The sequence below is a fragment of the Octopus bimaculoides genome, chromosome 14 (genome assembly GCF_046866305.1).
Source record: "Octopus bimaculoides isolate indiv1 chromosome 14, ASM4686630v1, whole genome shotgun sequence".
Classification (NCBI taxonomy): domain Eukaryota; kingdom Metazoa; phylum Mollusca; class Cephalopoda; order Octopoda; family Octopodidae; genus Octopus; species Octopus bimaculoides.
The window spans coordinates 15,329,798-15,349,318 of NC_142941.1; the positions used below are offsets into that span (position 1 = coordinate 15,329,798).

The window sequence follows — 19,521 nt, forward strand, 5'->3', positions numbered from 1 at the left end:
TTGATAACTTATCTTTCACTCTGAAATTGCAAAGATAATTCTAATGATAACCATGACAAAGACAATAACTATCATCATCATCATCATCGTTTAACGTCCGCTTTCCATGCTAGCATGGGTTGGACGATTTGACTATATCCTATATATTTCATGTACAACATTGTATGAATAAGAACTGAAATGAATTCAAATATTACAAATCCTAGCAGTTGCGAAGTAAGAAGTATGTAAACACATTCCTTCGACATATTTTTATGTGCAGAAAAAAGCAGGGAGTCTCCAGATACACTGTTTCATGATGTATTGATGACTCCTCAGAGAAGACACACGAGGTTTCTTCCTCCAATCAGCAGCACCAGATCTTCAGTTACTATATAAAGCAGTCATAAATTAGGGGCTAGCACAGTAGTGGACAGCCAAATTTGCATCTACAGTCAGGCTTTGTAACAACATTTGAATATATTTCAATAACTACGTACTTAGTTTGACAGGTTTAAAAGACAGCTATAATCTATACAGTAATTTAGTCTATTATAGTTAATTTGATACTTAACTATAAATAGTTTAGTACATTGGCAACAGGTTCTCTAGTCTAGGTATCTGTCTCAGTCTCATAGAACAGAAAAAAAGCAAGGTTGCCATGGTCATGAACATATTACAACATCAGTACAGGCCTGAATGTAAATTCCTGCTTATGACCAGCATGCAAACCAGTCTCTGGCAAAAGGATTTAACACTTTTGTTATTTTAGTTCTGTCAACATATGCTGCCTTTCTTTCAATTAATTTTAAAAATAATTGAGTATTTAGTAAAAAAAAAAAAACTTTCTCATTATTAAGCTGGAGCCTGGAAGAATTTAGCATAAAATTTTGATGGAAGATTATTATTTAGATCACTTTGAAACAGTAAGTTTATGTCATAGAATGTGGGACAGTCTCACACAGGATGGTAATAAAGGGGTTAAAGATGTGAAAACTATGAAAACCCAACTACAGACAGTATGACAATTTCACTTCCCATATAAAAACAGGCAGAAGAGAATAAACTTAAAATCAAATCGTAAAATATATTTCTTTGATTAAATATTTTCTTCAATGTTATCTGGGAGTTATTGATTGATTTCCGCCTTCTAAAAAGTTTTTTTTTTTTTTTTACTTTGGAAAACAAAATGACTACCACCAACATGAGTTTTAACACACAAGTATTGACCTAAATAGTGGAGGCGCAATGGCCCAGTGATTAGGGCAGTGGACTCGCGGTCATAGGATTGCGGTTTCGATTCCCAGACCGGGCGTTGTGATGTTTATTGAGCGAAAACACCTAAAAGCTCCACGAGGCTCCAGCAGGGTGGTGGTGGCAAACCCTGCTGTACTCTTTCACCACAACTTTCTCTCACTCTTACTTCCTGTTTCTGTTGTGCCTGTAATTCAAAGGGTCAGCCTTGTCACATTGTGTCACGCTGAATATCCCTGAGAACTACGTTAAGGGTACACGTGTCTGTGGAGTGCTCAGCCACTTGCACGTTAATTTCACGAGCAGGCTGTTCCGTTGATCGGATCAACTGGAACCCTCGACGTTGCAAGCGACGGAGTGCCAACAACACCAATTGACCTAAATGCTGTAAGGGCATCCACATCAGCTTACAAACTACTGCACTAATAATATTGACTCCGTGATTATGTTGTTATATCCTGTATTTAAAAGAAAATAAAGGCAAAAAAGCTTAATCTTCCACTTCATATATAAATAAACAAATCCATGCAGGTTTGGCATTAACAGTGAGCATATGATGAAATAAGTAATTTATATTACAGAGGTAGGGAGAACTTGATTGGAAGATGCCACAAATCTAACTACTTACTATACAGTGTAATTAATCTAATTGAGTGAGTACAGAGAAAAAAACAAAAATGTTTTCAGGAAACAGTTTACTACTATTACTAACATCCACCACGATCATCATCAATATTACCACTGTCTGTTTTCCCTGAGGCAAGTTTTTGAAGTAGATGTACAGACATATCACTGTATCTGTACATGTGTGTGTGTGTGTGGGTGTATGCACTCACGCACATATGTGCATATGAATATTAACAAACTTGCCCTATCTGTGAAACTTCAAACACTCAAAAATATCAGCATTTTTCTATATATTTTCTCCTTATCTAAGACCTGTAGCTAAACTATCCTTTCAAAGCCAGAGTAAACATGTTTACCTTTATTGAATTTACTAACTTGTAAGACGTCATCACCTGAAATTATATTCGCGTATGTGTGAATCAATGGAAGATTCTGAGTAGAGGCAAGTACTTGACTCTTTTACTTGTTTCAGTCATTTGACTGTGGCCATGCTGGAGCACCATCTTTAGTCGAGCAAATCGACCCCAAGACTTATTCTTTGGAAGCCTAGTACTTATTCTATCGGTCTCTTTTGCCGAACCACTAAGTTACGGGGACGTAAACACACCACCATCGGTTGTCAAGCGATGTTGGGGGAACAAACACAGGCACAAACATATATACATATACGACGGGCTTCTTTCAGTTTCCTTCTACCAAATCCATTCACAAGGTTTTGGTCAGCCCGAGGCTATAGTAGAAGACACTTGCCCAAGATGCCACACAGTGGGAATGAACCTGAAACCATGTGGTTGGTAAGCAAGCTACTTACCACACATCAACTCCTGCGCCTTTGACTACATATATTTATCTTTTCATCAATTACTTATTTCAGTCACTGGACTGTGGCCATGCTGGGGCACCACCTTGAAAAGTTTCGGCCAAATGAATCAACCCCAGTACTTATTTTTATAAAGCCTGCTGCTTATTCTATTGAACTCTTTTGCTGAACCACTAAGTTATGAGAATGTAAACATGGGAGACAAACACACACATACAAACATACACACACACATGAGCTTCTTTCAGTTTCCATCTACCAAATCCACTCACAAGGCCTTGGGCAGCTGTGGTCGTAGTGAGACTATATGAATTCAACTTATGAAAACCAGGATCAATTCTTGTGACCATACTTCTAATGAAATACAGTGTGTTTTTCAATAAATTTTGAAAATATGAATTGGGAAAGGTTTAAATAAGACTGTGTTAGGAACAAAACTTCAAAAGTTATTACATAAAATTATTATAGGTTTAAATTTAAATACAAACACTCTAAAATGGCCAGCTTTATGTCAGAGAAACTAGGGCTATCTCAGGCTACTCAGTATCAAAAAGGTAAACAAAAAAGTTTAATATTTTTGTTTGGTGTAATCCAGAACCTGCTCGGACAAGCTGCTGTAATTAAAAACTGTTGACATACACTTATATCATCTGCACTGCACTGGTAAAAGCTACTGACAACATTGTGTTAAGATAATGAAAATTCTTGTGTGGCTAACTTTCAAAGCAGCGACAATATTCAGAGTGGTTTTTGAATATGACCAGAAAGTTAGACGTTTCATGTTAGTTCAAAAAATTGGTAAAATTGATAAGGACTTGTTTATAAAGCTTTGATGTTTATTTTTCAAATGGCTTTTCAGGCTGAGGTGTTTATTTTTCTATCAACGTTTGGAACAGAGGTGGAAACAATAAAGCCATGGTATTGATTCTCCACTTGAATCATTGTTACAGCAAGTGAGCTTCCCTCTGAGAGTTAGATTCTATTTACTAATAACATAATACTGCACTTCAGTATCTGACACTTTTGTGCCAAAAAGAATAATGGTTTTCTTTTTGTAGGAAAAACAAATGTTGTAAAGGGAGTGTATATAGCATAGACAATATGACAGACCTTAACATTTTATGTATATTTATTTTTAACCCACAGAAACAAAAAATAACATTAAAATAATTTGAAGTTTTCTTATAAATACTGTATATTCGTTGGGTGGTTACAAGCTGTTCCTTTCATAGTTTTGTGTTGTTTAGTACCAAGTTAGCTTTGAATTTGCAGGTCTATGATCAATAGTGTTCATGTAACCTTTTTCCTTTTTTTTTTTTTTTTATTACTCAGTGTATGTCTAGGATTATATCATCCAATAAGTCCTTCCATTTCCAAGAAATGAGCATGTAATTTGAAGGAGACTACACTGCTGTTTCTGGCAGGTTAAGAGATGACATAGAAGATCTCTTGTTGGTTTGCCGTTTTTAGTTTCTGAATGGAGACAATTCTACCAACTTCACTAAGAACTTCAGAAATCCATTTTAATTAGTTCTATACAGAAATATATTTCTAGTCTTCCCTTAGAGGGTCATAACCCAAAATTTATTTTAGAGCAAGACAAGGTTAGAAATATAATATACAGATTTAATTCATTCATATGCTCTGTAGTATGTTATGTACTTTTACAAAAATACGTTTTTGTTCTTTTACAACTGGTAAACAATTGGACAATTATTTGACATGCTATCATTATTGTTCAAGAGGCACACCATTTGTTACAAATAAAGCTCTTATGCTGCTACATGCCAATGCTTTGTACTCTAAGCAAAAATAATAATAATTACTACTACTACTAGTAGTAGTAGTAGTAGTAGTAGTAGTAGTAGGCAGCAAGCTGGCAGAATTGTTAGCATGCCAGGTGAAATGCTTAGTGGTACTTCATCTGTTGCTATGTTCTGAGTTCAAATACTGCCATGGTTGACTTTGCCTTTCATCCTTTCGGGGTTGATAAAAATAAGTACCAGTTGAACACTGGAGTTGATGTAATTGACTCATCCCCACCTCCCACCAAGCTGCTGCCCAAGTGACAAAAACTTGAAATAATAATTATTATTATTATTACTAGGTGGCGAACTGGCAGAATTGTTAGCAAGCTGGGCGAAATGCTTCAGGGTATTTCATCTGTTGCTACATTCTGAGTTCAAATACTGCCAAGGTCGACTTTGCCTTTCACCCTTTCGGGGGCGATAGATTAAGTACCAGTGAAACACTGGGGTTGATGTAATCGATTATACCCATCCCCCAAATTTCAGGCCTTGTGCCTATAGTAGAAAAGGATTATTATTACTATTAATAGGCAGTAAACCTGGCAGAATCATTAGCATGTTGGACAAAAATGCCTGGTAGCATTTCTTCAAGCTCTTTACATTCATTCTGAGTTCAATCCCTCCTGAGGCCGTCTTTACTTTTTATCCTTTTGAGGACAGTAAAATGAAGTACCAGTCAAGTACTGGGATTGATATAATAGACTTGCCCCCCCCCTCCCCTCAAAATTGCTGTTCTTGTGCCAAAATTAGAAAGAAAATGATAATAGTACTTGATGACAATATTGATTTGAAATTTTGGCTCAAAGGGGCCAGGTAGGGGTTCAGTTGATTAAATCAACTCCAGCAGAATTTGAACACAGAACGTAAAGATGGATGAAATACTACTTAGCATTTTGGCTGACGTGCTAATGATTCTGCCAGCTCACCACCTTAGTTAATCATCATCATCATCGTCGTCGTTTAACGTCCGCTTTCCATGCTAGCATGGGTTGGACGATTTGACCAAGGACTGGTGAAACTAGATGGCAACACCAGGCTCCAATCTGATTTGGCAGAGTTTCTACGGCTGGATGCCCTTCCTAACACCAACCACTCAGAGAGTGTAGTGGGTGCTTTTACGTGTCACCTGCACGAAGGCCAGTCAGGCGGTACTAGCAACGGCCACGTTCAAGATGGTGTATTTTATGTGCCACCTGCACAAGAGCCAGTCCAGGGGCACTGGCAACGATCTCGATCGAAAATCCTACGAAGGCCAGTCAGGCGGTACTGGTAACGGCCACGCTCAAAATGGTGTATTTTATGTGCCACCCGCACAAGAGCCAGTCCAGGGGCACTGGCAACGATCTCGCTAACAATATTAATAAAGCACTGGTTTGTCTAATTAAGGATTTTATTTTATCTTATTTTATTATTTTTTTTTTTTGTAACAATCAACAATTGTAAAAATGGCTCATTGAATGTATATGTGCAAATATATTTAGTGTTTGTTTACATCTGATTTTACGTGCAGGTTACAGGGTGTATATGAGAAGGGAGCGCTTAGTGTTGCACCCGCCCACCCACTCCCGACCCCCCCACTTGCAAATTAGATTGAATGCTAAAAATAGAAAGCAGGTAGCTACATTTAGCTATGTTGCTGACTATGACAAGTAGAGGCTGATTGATATTCAGTCTGACAAGTAATGGCAGTGTTTGATCAACTGGTCATTTTAGCCCCTAGATCAATCAATCATTTTGCATCTTAACCACTTTGGATGCTGATATATTCATTTGACTGACAGATTCATAGATTTTAAAGTAACCAGTTTGCAATCAGTGGTTTGACACTTTTGATACCAACCTGCCCAAGACTGCCGCCCTGGTTTTGTGATATAAAGTGCTTGTTTTCACCCTTTAGTATTCAAGCCTGCCATATGAGGCCAAAATATTCTTATTTATGTTCAAACTGGCCAGATCAGGCCTCTCACACCTACCCTACAATGTCACTTTAAAAATAAACAATCGCATCATTGAAATCTCAGAGCTACAAGATAATGTATGATAAATCCAAAACTGCGTGAATAAATAAGCATTAACATCTGACAGAGCAATCTGAAAGCTAAAGGGTTAAAATGATCTAAATAAAAAGTCTTTCATCAAAATTTCATGTTAAATCGTGTTCCAAACACCAGGTTTGACAAAGTTCATCATCATCATTTAACGTCCGCTTTCCATGCTAGCATGGGTTGGACGATTTGACTGAGGACTGGTGAACCAGATGGCTACACCAGGCTCCAATCTGATTTGGCAGAGTTTCTACAGCTGGATGCCCTTCCTAACGCCAACCACTCCGAGAGTGTAGTGGGTGCTTTTACATGTCACCCGCACGAAGGCCAGTCAGGCGGTACTGGCAACGGCCACATTTTACTAAATTCTTCATCATTTTCAAAATTGATTAAAACAAAGGCGGTGTATTTCTACAGAAACATGGTAACGAAAGGGTTAAATTAGCTATTCAGAAAATACCACTTGAGCATAACAACTAAGTTTAAAGATATCAAGTAAAAAGTCAAAAGCAGAGGTGAATTACAATTTCAAAGCTAACATTATCCAGCAATGTTAGCATAGCTTCATTACTAAAATGTTATTCTCTAAAATCAGAAAAGCAAAATAAGTTCACCTCATTCACTTAAACAGCCAAGTTGAATATTCTTTATCAGATAATTAGCAAGATATGCTACCATGAAATATCTTAGAAAATCCCTGAGTGATCTGAAAGCTATAATTTTAAGGTTGGCATTTGCTACAACACCCCCAAGAGGTTGCAGGTGTAAATCCTGACCTGGGAGAATAAGGTGAAAAGAGAAAGAGAAAAACAAAAAAGTAGTAAACCCTTTAGGTTAAAAAAGCCACCAAAATAACTTTATCCTCTACCAAATAATTCAAACCTCAACACGATCATCATCATCATCATCATTATCAACACCATCATGGTTTGTTTTATATCTATTTTTGCAACAATGTTGGAGTAGAACATCAGGATTAGCTTTCTCTAACTAGTTTCTTTGTTTTTGTTTTACTCCTTACATGCAACCAGCCCAAACTACCCAATTTTTTTTTATATTTTATATCTTTCTTAGTGTAAATTCTACTTTGATTGCTATCTGCTGCTAACTTGTAGTCTCTTTTAACATTTTCATTTTCTCTTCTCAACAATCAGAAAGACGTATTTAGTTCACCTATATACATGGGTCAAAGAATGTAATGATACAGGCTGTGTTATAAAGTGCCTATATATTTTCACTCAAACCCAAATGTTATAAACACACGCTCTCTATCCTATCCACTTTCTAGCTAGTAAAATGAAGGTGCAATGTTAACTAACTAAATAAAACATTATGCTAGCTATTCATGATAGACAGGTCATGTTATTTAACATGTTTGCTCATGTAACTATTTAATTTAACCTAGACAAAAGATGACTGCCAAATACTACATCAAGCATGTTCTAATACTGTTAATTTCTTACAAAGACAGCAAGCAGACAAAATCATAAGAGCACCAGAAAAAAAATGTATTCTTGTATTTGTTCTAGATTTTTACATTTTGGGATCAAATCCTGTTTTGGTCAACTTTGCCATTCATCCCCTCTGGAGTCAAAAAAATAAGTAACAGTCAAATACTGAAATCATTGGCATTGATTACTCACCCACTCCTCAAAATTACTAACCTTGTGTCTAAATTAGAAATGATTATTAATTTCTTACAAAAGATACTTCAAAATAGTTCTTTCTAAGCTGTGCTGAAGTTCATTCATATCTTTAATCCTTTAGCATTCAGATAACTGTCAAATGCAATGCTTATTTATTCATATTGTTTCAAATTAATCCTGCATTATCTTGTGGTTCTGAGATTTCAATGATGTAATTTCTTAATATCAGAATAACCTTGTAGGGTAGGTGTGAGAGGCTGGATATAGCCAGTTTGAACATAAAAGAATATTAGGGGTGGAAATGGCCAGCTTAAATGCTAAAGAGTTAAACCTTTTGTTAACATATGCTGCCTTTGTTACAATGAATTTTTTAATAATTAAAGAATTTAGTAAAATAACCCTAATTATTAAGCTGGAGCCTGGAACATCATCATCATTTAACGTCCGCTTTCCATGTTAGCATGAGTTGGACGATTTGACTGAGGACTGGTGAAACCGGATGGCAGCACCAGCCTCCAATCTGATTTGGCAGAGTTTCTACAGCTGGATGCCCTTCCTAACACCAACCACTCAAAGAGTGTAGTGGGTGCTTTTATGTGCCACTGGCACGAAGGCCAGTCAGGAGGTACTGGCAATGGCCATGCTCGAAATGGTGTATTTTACGTGCCAACTGCACAGGAGCCAGTCCAGCGGTACTGGCAACGAACTCACTCGAATGTCTTTTCACATGCCACTGGCACAAGTGCCAGGAAGGCGACGTTGGTAACGGTCAGCATAAAATTTTGATGGAAGACTATAATTTAGACCACTTTAAAACAGTAAGTTTATGTCACAGAACTTGGGGCGGTCACAAGTAGGTTGGTATCAAAAGGTTTAAGCTTCTAGTTTTGTTTGTCATGCATTTACAGTCCTCAGTACAATGCTGTGTATGACCTAAGTTATGTGAGACAGCATTATTCCTCACCTGAGATCAATGTACGCAATCAACTCTGTTTCCCCCCATAACAAGAAGATTTATTAACTGATTGTGTCTCAGTTTGAACCACTTTAACATATACAAATATGCTGGAGGTAAAGACAAAGAATGTGTAACAAAGGGTTATAACTTCCATATAAGTGAAAAGCAATGTAAAACCGTACAGACTGAACACCATAAACAATGCTGAGTTAATATTATAACAAAGGAGCCAAGTGTTGTTACCATATAAATTATGTTTGTCTACCAAAAAACATAGCCCACAACAAAAAAAACACAGCCCACAACAAAAACAACTGTTGCTAAAGTTATGCCATGAGTTGTACACTCAATAAGCACAATAAGGTAGGCAAATAACTTTTTCATAGGAAAATAACGATATAGCAGAACGTATTCATTATATTGACTTTTCTAAACCATGTTTTTTGTAAGATAAAAAAAAAAAAAAATGTGGAAAAAAAAAAGAAAAAAGAAAAGTAACAGTTGATCTTGAAATGCACTATCTTACTTGATATCAATGAAAAACTATGACTAAGTGCAACTTCACAAGGTAGTAAAAGTTAAAAGAAAGAAAAGGAAAAAAATCAAAAGCTACTGGCTGGCTAAGATTGGCATGACTGATAACATTTGAACAACTATTTTTATCTGAGCTTACATGAATACAAATTAATTCAATGCAGCTTTTTTGAGGTGAACAAACTATCAAAAAAAAAAAAAAAAAAAAAAAAAAAATTCTGTGTAGAGAGTTAATAGTCACTTATATTGTTTGAAAATAATGTTTACCATCACAAAAATAGCAAATGATGTAGGGACTGCTGAAGTCCAGCAGTTGACAGATTTGATAAATCACTCCCAAGACAAACTGACAAACATAATTTATATGGGTAACAGTACTGTATACATGATTGATCCACTTGGCTTCTTTGTTATGATATTAAATCAGTTTTGTTTATGGTGTAACAGCTATAATAGGGGGGGGGGGATCTAAAGCAAAAACTCTGAAGAACAAAATGAAAACAAAAAAAAAAACATTGTTTTTCTTTTTAGCAGTACTTGGTAGCTTCTTGCACCATTTCTCAACAGAATAAAATGTTATATAGTAAGTAAGTATGTTATATATTGTTATATAAGTAAATTTATTTATAAGCATATCAATTTCAGTGACAGTCACCTTGGCTTCTGATCAAAACTAATGAATATTAGTAAATTAATATTCATTACAGTATGATAAAACTGTAATTAGATTACACTTATAAAATTACTTACAATGCACAAGCCATCAGACAGACTTTTCAGATGAACATAAATTTAAATTAGATAAACTAACTTAACCTCTTGTGGGAAACGGAGTCACTTTAACAAAGAACTGTTTAACAATGTAGCTCTTTTCATTTCCCATCCACAAAACCTCAAATAGCTTCACACTCAACCTAGCAGTACTAAATGTGTTTTTGTTCCATTTATTGACTACTACTACTACTACTACTACTACTACATACCCCTCATACACTTACATCAGACTTGTCCAACAAGGCAAGAGGATAAGAAATGCTACATTACTAATGAAACATTTACAAAAACAAAGTAATCTGATGGCTGTTGCTATTGTCAGATCAGGCCTCATTGATTAAACTTATCAATCAAAGGTGTTCAATTTGCGACCAGTCCCCATCTTTTCATATACCAGGACTATATTGTTTAATGTATGCTTGTTTAAGACAATGCTATTATATTTAAGACAACAAGGTTTGGTTCAAGGAAAATTTGATTGCTATTTCTAGCATAGAAGCTTCTTCGTTGGCTTGCTGAATGGAATTTGAATGTCAAGCTAGTTAGATTTTCCGGAATGCTTTGCAACAGCCATTTTAATATGATTTGTTACGAATATTAAATTATGTTGATTGAAAACCAAAACCACAATTTCTGCTAGGCCAGAAATGTCACAAGGGCACAGAGACAACAGGTGGACGAGTGTACTTGTTGAACAGTATCATCCATTGAGAGGTCACAGCTCTCATAATATTAACTTGTGGTTAGAACATCACAGGAAAGAATTGCAAGATGAATTCTTCATGCTGAGCCGAGCAGCAGGAGACCTAGGGGTACATCAAGAGCAAGATGGTTATATAATATCTGTAGTCACAGTTTGTTGTGCTTGAGAATCCAGCAGGAGATGAGGTTGTTTCTGATAGGATCCTACGGAGATGCTAGACGACTCTACTCTCACAACTCCCAAGAATAGTGGGCAGAGAAGATGAATGAATGTAGAGATACTTAGCAACATCATCATCATCATCATCGTTTAACGTCCGCTTTCCCTGCTAGCATGGGTTGGACGATTTGACTGAGGACTGGTGAACCAGATGGCTACACCAGACTCCAATCTGATTTGGCAGAGTTTCTACAGTTGGATGCCCTTCCTAATGCCAACCACTCCGAGAGTGTAGTGGGTACTTTTACGTGCCACCGGCACCAAGGCCAGTCAGACAGTACTGGCAACGGCCACGCTCAAAATGGTGTATTTTATGTGCCACCTGCACAAGAGCCAGTCCAGTGGCACTGGCAACGATCTCACTCGAATGACTTTTCACGTGCCACCGGCACAAGTGCCAGGAAGGCGATGCTGGTAACGATCACATTATGAAAATAAGAGCAAAAGTAGAAAAAGAAGTACAGAATATATTAAAAAAAATAAAAACACAAAAACAAGGGCTCCTATAATTATCTCAGTTTCTTGGAAATCATCGTTAAGTAAATGATATATGCTAGAGGAAACAAACAGGCAATAATTGTATATTTTAAAAACTGCATCAAGTGAATGCAGAAAAATCTTGTTTCCTTACTAGTACATATATTCTTGGATAACATTCCTACTGCTCTGAATGTCTGACTGTTCTGAGAGAGAATACAATTCACCGATACAAATGAATGCACAGATAAATAAATTTTTGCTTATAGATAAGTTCATGGTGGTGGTGATAATAATAATGGTTTCAAATTTGGGGACAAAGTCAGCAATTTCAGGGGAGGGAGTAAGTTGATTACATTGACCCCATTGCTCTACTGGTACTTATTTATCAACCCCGAAAGGGATGAAGGGCAAAGTCAACCCGCAGCGGCATTTGAATTTAGAATGTAAAGACGGACAAAATGCCACTAAACATTTTGCCTGCCATGCATACAATTCTGCCAGCTAGTCAATAATAATAATAATGATGATAAAAAAATGAAATAAAGACATGATGAAAAGAAAAGAAGGAAAGTAGTGCCCATGATCCTTTTGCAGGACCATCAAAACTGGTGGAAAGGCTGGAGCTATCCTCAAACCAGCAACCTGACCCAAATACTTACAACAGAGGAACTAATTAGCAAATATCCAAAGAATCAAAATTTAGCAACATCTATTGATGGAGTGTTATCTTAATTATGCAGTTAATATTGACAGAGATTCGTTGCAAATATTAAAAAAAAAAAAAAATTTTCTTTCAAGTGAGTTTTCTTCATACACTTAACAATTTAGATGTAGTAAATTGAGTAAAAGAATAACAGTGACTAAATTATATTTTGAGGCTAAACCAATGTCATGTATCTAATTTCAACCAAATAAAGTGCTTTCATTTTTGCAAAATTATTCCTTCATTTCTGCCAAACACTCTCAGATCTGCTGTGCAGAAGTCATCAGCAAAGTAACAATAGTCACCAAAATTGCAAATGCGCTCAAATGTAATGTAGTAAGTGGTACACAAGAAAGAAAAAAAATTCAACAAAGTTAAAAGGATTTTGTTTCCTTTAAAACTTATTTTTCTCATATTTTTGAAAGAAACTTCTTTTTTTTTTTCCCTATGAATACAAATAGCTGCTATTAAAAGGCCTGGACTGGAGTGAATTAACTGCTGTTATTATAAAGAATGTTGGAAAGAAGCAAAAAAAAAAAAAAAAAAAAAAAAAAGAAATCCAAAGATTATGTTACTGATGAAATGATAGTGCAATAAACCACAAAAGGCCAAGTTTGATCTCAATCCTATAGCATCCAGCAAAATTACCAGCATCACTGTCAAAGAAATACCATTTTATCATTGACATCACTGTTTTATTGTTCACTTTTCCATACTTAAATAGGTCAGATAGAGTTTATTGAAGCAAATTTCCTATGGCTGGATGCCCTACCTTCACCTGTTTTCAAGCGAGGTAATATTTCCCCCATGCTTAGGCATGTTCTCACAAAGCATTTGTTTCAAATTTTAGCACAAAGCCAGCAAGTTTGGTGGATGGGGTAAGTTGATTACATCAACTCCTATGCTCAACTGGTATTTATTCTATTGACCCTCAAAAGGATGAAAGGCAAAGTCAATCCTGGTAGCATTAGAATGGACAAAATGCAATTAAGCATTTTGCCTGATGCGCTAACCATTCTGCCAGCTTGCTGCTTTATGTTCTCACAAAAAATTTTGGAAATGAATTACATGCTTGTATGACAGCGACACTAATTTACAACTATGTCAAGACAAAGAAGTACAAACTCACACACACACATAATATTTTTATTTGTGCTGTTAAATGTTTTAATTCTTTCTGTTTTCCTCGCATACTGTTATCTTGGTGCGCTACGGTGGATTAATTTAAGACTTAGCTCTTATTTCTAGCAGGTAGATGCTCGTTAAGCATCATTACGCTTCGTGCAAATTTATAATTCATAGCTATTTAATGCTACTGCACCTGCGATCCACCTATGTCACTGCTGGTGATATCATCAATTTTAAAATTTATCCACAGATGATATGACATCTGATTTCAAATCTCAGTGTTTGAATGTTTCATTTGTATATATATATATATATATATATATATATATATACACACAATGGTGCTGGTCAGCTTGGGACCACAGTAGAAGATACTTGCCTAAGGTGCCAAACAACTAGGTGGTTGAGAAGCAAACTGAACTACACAGACATTTTGTGCCTATACTTGTCATATTTGAATAGCTGTTATTGTTAGTGTTGTTCAAGTGCATTAGCTACAGAGGACTAAGAACTACATCATCTAACATCTTTTTTTCTTCTAAAATGCTAAGATGACATTTGGTCGATATTTATTTGCAGCTCATAAACAAGGGATGCATTTGCATTGTCACCACATCAAAAGCACCCATACCAGAGCCATGTTAACAGAACTCGTGCTAGAAGCATCCATACCAGTGCACTCTATAAAGAGGTTGGTGTTAGGAAGGGCATCCAGCCATAGGAACCATGCCAAAACAGACGACTGGTGTTTTGTGCAGCCATCTGGCTTGCCAGCTCCTGTTGAACCATCCAACTGATGCCAGCATGAAGAATGGTCATTAAATGATGAGGAGGAGGATGATACTCATTTTATTTTTATAGTTAGACACCCATTGTACTTAAACATGAAGATTTTTCTTCTCCAGATAGCTTAAATGGGATGGCAGAAATGTGAATTTAATTGAGTATTGTAACTGTATTAAGAGGTGTAATTGCAGCTTGTCTATTTTACAGAGCTGTAAACAGTAAATTCAAATTATCTATGTATCAATGTTAAACGGTTTAACATCTTCAGAGAGAGAGAGAGAGAGAGAGAGAGAGAGAGAGAGAGAGAGAGAGAGAGAGAGAAAGAGAGAGAGAGAAAGAGAGAGAGAGAGAGAGAGAGAGAGAGAGAGAGAGAGAGAGAGAGAGAGTGAGAAATTGGAACATTTAAAAAGACAAAAAAAAACCCCAAAAAATAATTTAATTTACCTCCATCATCAATCAAACGCATCTGTATAAGGGCCGGATCTTCATTATGTGCTTCAAGTACAGTATCGTCTGTGACAGCCAAAGTCTGCAAAACAAACAAACAGTAATTCCATCAAAACCACAATTATTCATGAATACGGCATTTATCATTCACAGAAACTATAAATACGACAAACAGGCAATCCTCCCTGGGAAGAATAAAGTTTCTAAATGTTCAGAGAAATTCAAAGGATTGCTTTGATCCAGTGATAAAATGCCTGTCATGTTTACAGGAGATGTGGGTTCAAGTCACATGGGAAACTTTCTTTTTTCTATCCAAAGGGTTTTTTTTTTTTTAAATATTTACACACTTCTATTTATAGGTTTATTTGCTTTGAAATCTACTGTTCCAAAAATAAAAAATTATAAATAACACAGTTAGTGAAAAAAGAAAATGGTTACACTAATACATTAATTAGAGTAACTGAAAAAAAAACGGTTTAATACTTTAAATGCAATCCATATTTAAAAAAAAAAAACATGATAAAAATACAAACTCAAATCTTTTTTTTGTTTTTTTTATAAGTTAGATGTTGATGAGGTGTAATGCTCATGAGGTGTGCAGGCCCACCCTGACTGGTGAAATTAATGCAGCTGATACCAGCTTGAACATCTGCAAGTAAATATGTACAGGAAAAATATAGAGTGTGGTGGGGAATAGGAGTCCGGTCTAAGAGCTTTCAACAGAATGAACAGAACCAAGGGCCAGGTGGTGAAGTTACACCATGCAGCATGTTGGGTTTTCTTCTATTTGTTTTCTCATTGGGCTCCCTATTGAGACCAACACACCTCAGACTGCTTCTGCCTAGTTCTATAATACTAATTTCTTGTTTTAACCCTTTTGTTACCAACCCGGCTGAAACCGGCTCTGGCTCTGAGTACAAATGTCTTGTTTTCATAAGTTTTGAATTAAAACCTTCCACCAAACTTTAGTCACAATTTATGTTCCTAATACTAGCTTAATGATAACTAAGTTAGTTTACCGAATTCTTTGTTATGTTTAAAGTAATTGAAAGAAACACAGAGCATCTCAAAATAAATACAGTAACGAAAGGGTTAAAGTAATCTAGATTAAAACTTTCCATCGAAATTTCACAATAAATTATGTTCCAAACACTAGTTTAATAATGACAGAGTTATTATACTAAATTTTCATTAATTTCAAAATGAATTGAAACAAAAGTAGTGTATTTCAAAAGAAATATGGTAATGGAAGGTTTAAATTATACATAATGTAAATATAATTGTAAACAAATTTACTGAATATATTATATGCACCAGCATGGAGATCTATATTAATTTACCATAATTGTTTGAGCTATACAATATTTTGTAGCTCAAAGAATGGTTTCAAATTTTGGCACCAGGTCAAGAATTTTGAGGTAGAGGATAAGCCAATTACATTGACCCCAGTACTCAACTAGTACTTATTTTATCAACCCCAAAAGGATAAAAGGTAAAGTCAACCATGGTAGAGCGTGAACTCAGAATGTAAATGCTGTGGAGCATTTTTCCTGGCATGCAAACGACTCTGCCAGCTCACTGCCTTATGTATCTCAAATATAACAATAATAATCCAGTCCAGTGTTGCAAGATAACAAAAGCACTTTTTTTTTTTTTCATACAGTAGTCACTAATTACAGTAGTGAATTTTTGGAACCCACCTCACAGTACCTAATTAAATAGATATGAATGTCGCCATTGTTTTTATCAAAGGCAAAGAGCAGCACTAGTATCAAGATGTCATCTATCAACACTGAATCATACTACAATACTCCAACAATCTTCCCAGTTATGACTCTTAGAAACACACACAAACACACACACATATCTAGGTACATATAATATACATAGGTGCAGCCATAGCTTGTGTAGTAAGAAGTTTGTTTCTTTTGTACATGGTTCTGAGTTCAGTCCAGCTGTGTGGCACTTTGGGTAAGTGCCTTCTACTATAGCCTCAGGCTGACCAAAGCCTTCTGAGTGAATTTGGTAAGCTGAAACTGAAAGAAGACTGTCATATATGTGCAGGCATCTGTTCCCCACCAGCTTTTAACAACTGGTTAATTTTAACAAACAACATCATTTTTTAGCCAATATTTAAATTAACTTTGTTGCATCTATTAACTCTGTTTTATTTTTTTTGGGGAATTCACTGAAAAAAATTCTTGTTAAACCTTCTCAAAACTAAAATTTAATAATTAAAACAAATTTTTGCTATTAAAGTGTATATTCTTTTTTTCAAATCACAAACAGCATATGATTTCATAAAATCAGCAATATCCATCATAACTATATTTTTAAATCAGCCAAATTAAAGTAAACATGCACACATGAAATATGATACAGCTTCACAAATAAACTATTCTGAGATGAAAAAACTTCAGTAGTGGAGATTATCCACATGATTACAATTTAAAATCTAAAAACAAACAAAATGATTTCTGCAAGCAGATCAAGTCTTTAAAACCAACTCACTGAAAAGTAATGAGCATGTTTCAGGCTTATTAAACCTCAGCAGCAAAGCATATTCTACTCAGCAGGTAAGACTAAGAGTGATGATACACACAGACACACAAAAGGAATATCATGATGCCGATTAAGAAAATCAACAACCTACAAGATTTTGGATGTATATATTATGTAAGTTTGTATTCCAAAATTGAACTTTATCACATGAAGGTATGTGTGTGCGCACGCATACACACACACACACACACACATATTCAGTTCACTTTCAATTTTGTTCAAGTACATGATGTTGATAAGTCACAAAAATGACAAAACACCGATGTCCATCACTCCTGAAGGAGATTTGGAGTGAGTTGTCTCACCTGTCTTAACACCTGGCACTTTGAGGCAGTCATCTCCACTGCATGAAATCACAGCCTAACAGAAATATTAAATATAAATTACATACAATTGTTTCGATTCTTACCCATAATACAATTATAAAAAGCTATTGTTTGTGGGCAAGAAACTCTTCAGTGTAATCTTTTATATATTGGGTATTTAACAGTGGAGCAAGTGAAAGATTGGATGTTTTCATCCTTATTTTCCTTATATCTATAACAGATTTGACATTTTATTAGTAAAACTTTATAAACTAGTCCAAAAGAAAGTCACAAGTATGTCCCACTTCATCTGACTAAGCCATGAAAAAGGAAGACTAAAAATAGGTTTGTGTACCTGATGATGGTAAGTTTGTTCATTTTTGTAATGTAATTAATTCTTCTAAATTTGCAAAGGGTGGGTTAATATTTATTATGTACCTTGAGCACATAATAATTACAGCATTGTAATAGATGTGTATCTCAGACTTTGTACAACAATATTGCGGAGAAATATAAAGCAAATGAGAGTCCAGTCTAACTGTACAACACTGTTTTAAAGAAATTCCACAATACATATTTACCATTCAGCCTACCCTGTTTACTCATCATTAAAAATAAATACAAATTAAATAGTGTTGGCCAGGCCTTTGTTTAGATGTCTATAGATTTTCATCAAGGTATTGAAAGAAATATCCATTTCTAAAAACATAGTGACTTGTCAAACTACAAATAGCATCTTTTTCTTTTCATAAGTATTAAGAAAAAAATCTTCACACACCTGTCTCATATAAACATACACAAGCATTAGTCTTTAAACAAATGCACTAAATCTCGATGTGAAGAGAAAGTCATAATTCTATTTCATATAACATATCAAATCAAAGTTACAGATATATGTGCATAAACACACACACACACACATACATATATATTTGTGTATTAAGGCTACCATTGGTTTCAAGTTAAGCCTTCAACAATTATCAAGCCTATCTCCTGGAACATTGTCGTCCATCTCAATTTTGGATTAAAACACAAAAAGTCAAAATGGAGACAAACACCAATGTTCCATGTGATAGGCTTGCTAATTGTTGAGGGCTTCCCTAACATGAAACCAATGGTAGCCTTAATACACAAATGAATCTTTATCCACCCATGCAGTGTTGAGTACTAATTCTCATTGTTCAATATTTACACACATACATATCTATATCTATATATATATATATATATGGGAGAATTTACGAAAAAAACAACAACAGACGAGGACAGGTGGTGTAAACAACAAAAGGATGTATTAGTTTAATGCTCGGGAATAAAGAAAGTCTTTAACGTTTCGAGCTACGCTCTTCAACAGAAAGAAATAAGGAGAAAAAAAATATAAATGTAGTGGTCAGCGATCTATCATGGCATATATATATATATATATATATATATATATATCTGGACTAGGACTAAAAAGACTGGTTACCTGGTTTCCATGGCATATAGGTGACCGAGATCAAAATATTCCCTATCAACAGGATGCAGGTCTGTTGCAGAGTTGAAGGCAAGGAACTTTGATGTTAATTACATCAACCACAGTACTTGACTGGCGCTATATTCTATTGACCCTCCCTTTCTTCTCCCCACCAATGAGATGAAAGACAAAGTTGACCTTGGCAGGATCTGAACTCAAAATATAAAGAGCTGGAGGAAATGTTGCTCAGCATTTTATTTGAAGTGTGAAACGATTCTGCTCGCTTG

The 19,521-nt window shown here is 35.4% G+C and overlaps 1 protein-coding gene across 7 annotated transcripts in view; it reads right to left on the reverse strand.

The window, feature by feature from the left end:
- The window catches only part of LOC106875029 (jumonji domain-containing protein 1C), a 354,655-nt gene that overhangs the window by 136,514 nt on the left and 198,620 nt on the right, over positions 1–19,521 (reverse strand). For all 7 annotated transcript variants that reach the window (XM_089362407.1, XM_089362406.1, XM_089362405.1 and 4 more), the window contains one exon: positions 14,909–14,993. In XM_089362407.1, the coding sequence (XP_089218533.1) occupies positions 14,909–14,993 (85 nt within the window). The remainder of the gene's footprint in view (positions 1–14,908; positions 14,994–19,521) is intronic.